Raw genomic sequence first — 6,658 nt, 5'->3', positions numbered from 1 at the left:
TCTCAGCTACTGATGATGAATCGAAGGAAAATTTCTGAATGTAGATTACAGATTTTGAGCTGAACTTACAGAAGCTATGGAGATTGTGGATTTTGAAATACGAAACAGAGAGAAGAGCGATAGAGAAAGAGATCGTCAATTTTAAATTGGCGGGATTTTTATAGAGAACAAAAATAATGGGAGGGAAGATGAATTGTATTGGTGTTAAAAGGGGCGGGTCCGGTTCACGAAATATTCACCCGGCTGGTTCGTGGTCCAAGTTGGTTACCGGGTTGGGGCTCAGGTTTCAATTGGGCTGGGTTTATCCGATTCCATCTCCGACTATTGATGTGCTTATATCAACCAAACCTTCAAGTATCATAAATTAGCCCTAAATATTGGATTTGTTGACATTATTGATACCTTTGCTAGCAAAGCGGTCAATAATCATTTTGACCATTTCACTTGGTGATATAAGTTCACATAAGTTATGGTGCCACAACCTTCAAATTGGACATGTGTTCTTTGATTCAATTAGGTGGCTAATCATATAATTAGGACAGTTTGCTATGTCGGATTGGGCTAGGCTGATTTTATATTAAAAAAATATTTTAAAATTTAATTAAATTTAAATTTTTTAAAAGTATTTAATACTTATTAAAAAAATTGACACGTCAGTCTAATTAGAGTCGGGCCATGTAATTAATTCAGGAGTGACGTGATACTATTTGGTTGAACCAATTCCGGGCCACTGTAGTCTAGCTAAGACCATACCCGTTTGATTTTGTGATGAACTCGCCCTAACTGTGCCGCCTTTACGTGGGCCGGTTTGGTCTGGTCCGGTCTAAGTGAAAATTGTTTTGTTCTAATTTTGAGTCGGATCAGCCCATTTAACACTCTTAAGTAATTATCACAAAAAGTATTATCTTTTATCCATTAAAGTTTGTTTGTCTCAAATACTTTATTCTAAAATACAATTTTAGCTATAATTAAGATGCATCAAGTTAATATTGAATGATTAAAAAAGGTACATTGTTTCCCATTGCTTCTAATGGAGAATGTAATCCGTGTTCGAATAGTTAATTATCTTCTTCTTTCTAAGAAATAAAACTAGTATTTAACTATAGAAAATTAAATTGTAAAATTAGTTAACTAATGATCAAATAGATTATCCTAAATGACAAAATAAGTGGTTTTTGACAAAAGAATCATAAAAGATCCAGCATAAATCATTTCATCAGATTTGTCACAATTCATAATATGTCTGACATATCAATAATATTGTTAGGAAACAAACCAGTATAGTGTCTCTACTGGGTGTCTTTGATACGAATTAAAATGTTTTCCTCCGACATACATGAATTTCTTACTTGATTTATTGTATTCGATACAAAAGAAAAATTAAAATATTTATGTATAATTCAGATAAATATTATCAAAGGTGTAAGTGTAAGTTGTAACTATGGAGTAAGTGTTTGGGGGTGGTGGGGATCAGGGCTACCTGGTGGATGGAGGTGAAGACGAGGTGTGCTAGAAAATAGGGAGGCACAATCCATTAGGGAAGTTTTTTGTAGTATTCATTTTCAATGTGATGAACTAATTAAACATTTGTTAGGAAAGTATAGTAGTTGGGTGTATAAAGCATCATTTCATCTTAAAAGGTGTAATGCAGACAATCTATCTTAATTTAATCATTAACGACTGCTTCTATGACTCGAATATATATATGATCTATAAATCATAGAGACAAATTTAATATACCCGCACGTACTTCTCTATAAACCATTTCAAAATAGGCAAGCTCTTGCATATACAGACAAATAATATTTTTTGGGGTAATCGACTAATTTATTTTTATTTTATTTTAAGAAAGAAGAGTTTCAACTGCATATTTTAATTACTTCTTTAATTTTCTATTGAAACCTCATAGTACTACAAATTTGTGATTAGTCAAATATTATTTGCTTGTAAGACTAAAATTAAGATCCACTTGGCAACACCAAATAGTTAAGACTTAAAATGGAACTTTTTGACCATTTTCATTAAGCCAAATGGAAAAAAAATGAAAAACAAATTTGTGGCTTGAGTTTACTAGATTTTCCTCCTAACTTTTTTTTTTTTTTAAAGTAATATTATTGTTAGTCTTTCGAAAAATTTTACATCAATTACCAACATTTTAACGGCAGTAATTCACATCATAATCATGGGCGGAGCTAGGGACACAAGGGATTTTAATTCGCGAAAAAATTGCAGATATGAGATTAAAGTTATTTGTTTATATAGCTACATAATAGATATTGAATCCCTTCATCTTCTCTTTATATTTACATTTTTATATTTTAGATTTCCTAATAAAATTATATTGACTCCGCCACTGAATTTGAAATAATTTAGTCACATATGAACTATAACTAGTATATATCTAAAAGTTGTACCTACTATTTTCCACACTCAATTTTCAAAAAATAAAAAAGTTGCAACGAAATGGCACCATAAAATCCACTTTCATACTGAAAAAAAAAAAAAATTTAAAAGTTCATGATTTTGAAAAAGTCATTTTTTATGGGCTTTCTAATTAAACTTTTAAATATTTGACATATATATATATTATTTTTCATAAATTAAGCCGGCAGAGGACGGCAGTAGTGTTGGCCTATCCAAATGACAAATTATTAAATTTGTCATTTTTTTCGGGTTTAAAAAGGAGTCCACCAAATTAAAATTTCTCAATTGAACTTAGTTTAATTTATGTGAATTAGAAGCTAATGGGATCATCTTTCAGTTGCTGTGGTGATGAAAAAGTTGATGAAGGGTATGTGCACTAACAAAAAACTTTTTTTATTTTTAAGGATCGTATTCAAGATTTTAAATTTTAAATACAATATATTATGTCTATATATTTTTTTACATATACATAATTTGAGCGAAGACTACTATGTGCCGTTCTATGAAGGATTTCCTTGGTGTCACTGAAACTAGGATCAAACGTTTATCGCAAAAGGTATAGCTCATAGAAAGAATGTAACTTTATTTCATAATTAAGCCTACCAAATGTTCGATCATGATTTCAACCCAGGCCACCTAGTATCCTTGTGGGTTTGATTATAGGCAGGATGTAGATGTTACCCAATTTAACAGTACTTAGAAAAGATTTTCAACAAAATATCCGTCAGAAATTCCCATTTTTTAGTAGTGATATAGTTTTTTCTTTTTGTATGTTTTGAAGATTTATGCCAACTAGAAAAATTATACATAAGTTAATTAATGTGAATTAATTGGGATTTTTGTAGGCAGAACAATGAACTGGTTGGTGAAAATTCTTGGAGAATATTCACATACAAGGAGTTATATACAGCAACAAATGGTTTCAGTGAAAATTACAAGCTTGGAGAAGGTGGATTTGGAAGTGTCTATTGGGGTAAAACCTCTGATGGTCTTCAGGTAATTAAATTAAGATTTTTAGTTTTTCACTCGATGCTCACTATTTATTCTGAAGTTTCGATTCATTAATCTGGATTTACATTGTGTAAGGTCCATTAAGGATGAAACACTTCATACCATGATTTTTTTCTATTTATAATGCTTGAACCTGAAATTTCTGATTAAGAATGGAGCGATCTTATCATAGACGTGGTGCTTCTTAGTTAAATTTGGTAGTCCTATTTTTTCTCTCAAGAATTAAATAAAATACCTTCACTACTATCATTTTGGAATGGTAGAAGATACAAAATAGAAAAGTAATTTCAAAAATATCGCGCTAACTATCCCTTCAATGAGTCCTATGGAACGCGAATCTAGATTAGTCAACTTAGAGTCTGTTTGGATTGACTTAAAAGTTGGTCAAACTACTTTTTTAGTCATTTTTATCTTTTAAAAGTGTTTGATAAAGTTAAAAATAACTTAAAATAAGTTTAAAATGACTTAAAACGGTTAAAAACCAAAAGTAGGAGTCCCTACTTTTTTATTTTTGACTTAAAAGTCATTTAATTTTTATTTTTCTGACTTAAAAGCTACTTTTTTTCAGCCTATCCAAACGGGCTCTTAGTTGTTAATACTAAAAAGAATTTAAAATATCAACAATTTTTTTTTCTAAAGATAAATCATTTCCCATTTGTATCTAAGAATCATAATGATAGGAAGCCCATAGAACAATGGTAAAAGTTGTCTCGGTGTAACATATACGTCACATGTCACGGTTGTTAGAGTCCTGCTATACATGAACGCGAATGCTTCGTGCACCAGACTGCCTTTTATATCAAAAGGCAATTGGGTGCACTAAATTCTTGTTATGAGATAGATCTGGTGACGGATCGAACCATATATTATTTCTATTGTACACGATTTTACCTTGCATTTCTACGAGAGGTTAAATTAAATTAGACTAAAATTTTGAAATTGCAGATTGCAGTAAAGAAACTAAAGTCAATGAATTCAAAAGCAGAAATGGAATTTGCTGTGGAAGTTGAAGTTCTTGGAAGAGTTAGGCACAAGAATTTGTTAGGCCTAAGAGGTTATTGTGCTGGAAATGAACAAAGACTTATTGTGTATGATTACATGCCAAATTTGAGTTTACTCTCACATTTACATGGTCATTTATCAAGAGAAGTTCAATTGGATTGGAAAAAAAGAATGAAAATTGCTATTGGCTCTGCTGAAGGCCTCTTGTAAGTTTCTTTACTTACTTCTTTCAATACTTTATATCACTTTAAAACGGAATTAGCGAAAGACAACTTCTGTTGTTAAACATCGAGTAACAAAAAAATGTCAAAAACTATTGTTAGTCGTGGGCTATTTAGTGACATATTAGCAACGAATTCCGTCAATACTTCGTGTTTTACTTTTCTTATAGTTATTCTCTCCCTCCTAATTTATATGACATATTTTTTGTTCAGTTTATCCCAAAAATATATATATCATATATACTTTATTACTTAGAAATATTTTATGTTATATACACCATTTTTGTAAATAAGTTTATACTATCAGTTAACATTTACATGTTGCAGTAAGATAACTTGACTTATTTTTAAGAAATGTGAATCTCATTTTGCAAGGAGATTTACATGTATCATTTGGGTGACCTAATGATGTAAAAGTAGTTTACATTGATGGTGTAAAGTAGTTATATTTTTTCATTTTATCTTTAATAAGATGACTTATAGACAACAAGTGTTTACAACTTGTTTAATTTTAGACCACTATTTCAAAATTCTGTCTTTTTTTTTTTTCTCTAAAACTCCATACTAGCAAATACTGTCATATAATTGGGATGGAGGGAGTAACATTTTCCATAGAATTTTATTTGTTATCATTACCTTATAAGTGATTCAATTATGCAAATCTTCTTAACATCATCATCGGTGTACAAAACTTAAAGTCTGATTCAAAATAATCATAACATGTACTCACTTATGTATGTTTTTTTGCTATATATATAGGTATTTGCATCATGAGGTTTCACCCCATATAATTCACAGAGACATCAAAGCTAGCAATGTGCTACTTGACTCAAATTTTGAGCCACTTGTTGCTGATTTTGGCTTTGCAAAATTAATCCCAGAAGGTGTTAGCCACATGACGACACGTGTCAAAGGGACATTGGGTTATTTAGCACCAGAATATGCTATGTGGGGTAAAGTCTCTGAAAGTTGTGATGTCTATAGTTTTGGAATTCTTTTACTTGAACTAATTACTGGTAGAAAACCAATTGAAAAACTTCCAAATGGTGTTAAAAGGACAATAACAGAGTGGATGGAACCAATGATAGCTAAAGAAAAATTTAAGGATCTTGTTGATCCTAAGTTAAAGGGGAATTTTGACGAAATTCAATTGAAACAATCGATTCGTGTAGCTGCATTGTGTGTTCAGAGTGAGCCTGATAAACGTCCAACGATGAAAGAAGTTGTGTGTATTTTGAAAGGGCAAGAAGTGAATAATGTTGTGAAGGCAAATCATGAGAATTTGAGGATTCAAAGTGTTAAGTACGGAGATGATTTATTGGCTTTGGATCAAACTAGTGATCAAGAAGATAATGAAAGTAGTAGTGATCAAGGGAATGAAAGTAGTGTTTATGGTGTATTTGGTGCTATGGAAATGAAAAAGATGCAAGATCCTTACAAGCGTTTTGGAGAGAAATAATGTTTGAGGTGTACGTAAGCTGACTTGAACAGTATCGTTATCGAACAAGAAATTTTAGTATACAATGTTTTGGTTTAAATTTGTAATGACATTGCAATGCACAATGTCAAGGAATTGAACTTTTGAGGGCTTTTTATATGGTGTTTGTTTGTTATGTTTTTATGTATTCTTTTATTTTATGTTAGAGAATGGAACTCTAAGAATGTTACTACAACATAATGTATCCTAAATTTATTCCATTTTGTTCTATCTATCGACTATCCTGCTACAATCCTTATTAGTGAAAATGTCATATATTTAAGAAAGAACAAAAACAAAAAGAGTGTGTTCAATCGAACCAATAATCTTGAATATAGATATGTATGTGAGAAAAAACATAAAATTTTAATAAATATATGATTCTGAGTCCAAAGCTACCATAAAAAGTTCAATGTTAAAAATCTAAATCACCACAAAGAATTATAGTGCATTACATTGGATCGACCTTAATCAACAGGCTTGAGTTCGAATCCTTGTAATGAAAAAAAATCATAACAGAAAG

At 30.7% G+C, this 6,658-nt stretch overlaps 1 protein-coding gene across 1 annotated transcript; it reads left to right on the top strand.

Annotated features, from left to right (window-relative positions):
* Positions 1 to 2,744: 2,744 nt before the first annotated feature.
* On the top strand, positions 2,745 to 6,117 carry LOC102604589 (PTI1-like tyrosine-protein kinase At3g15890). The gene is made up of 4 exons (XM_006343637.1): positions 2,745 to 2,791; positions 3,270 to 3,420; positions 4,381 to 4,643; positions 5,418 to 6,117. Exons 1-4 carry the CDS (start codon positions 2,745 to 2,747, stop codon positions 6,115 to 6,117), a joined length of 1,161 nt encoding a protein of 386 aa, XP_006343699.1.
* Positions 6,118 to 6,658: the final 541 nt, after the last annotated feature.

Source organism: Solanum tuberosum, unplaced genomic scaffold (genome assembly GCF_000226075.1).
Source record: "Solanum tuberosum cultivar DM 1-3 516 R44 unplaced genomic scaffold, SolTub_3.0 scf00047, whole genome shotgun sequence".
Classification (NCBI taxonomy): domain Eukaryota; kingdom Viridiplantae; phylum Streptophyta; class Magnoliopsida; order Solanales; family Solanaceae; genus Solanum; species Solanum tuberosum.
The sequence above is the reverse complement of the archived record's forward strand: the minus strand, read 5'-3'. Positions and strand labels throughout refer to the sequence as shown.

What these genes read in the sequence shown, in the direction of transcription:
- LOC102604589 (XM_006343637.1), top strand. Translation starts at nt 2,745, where the DNA reads ATGGGATCATCTTTCAGTTGCTGTGGTGATGAAAAAGTTGATGAAGG. An exon ending in AAACCTCTGATGGTCTTCAG is followed by an intron (nt 3,421 to 4,380) that starts GTAATTAAATTA and finishes TTGAAATTGCAG; the next exon opens with ATTGCAGTAAAGAAACTAAA. An exon ending in GGCTCTGCTGAAGGCCTCTT is followed by an intron (nt 4,644 to 5,417) that starts GTAAGTTTCTTT and finishes CTATATATATAG; the next exon opens with GTATTTGCATCATGAGGTTT.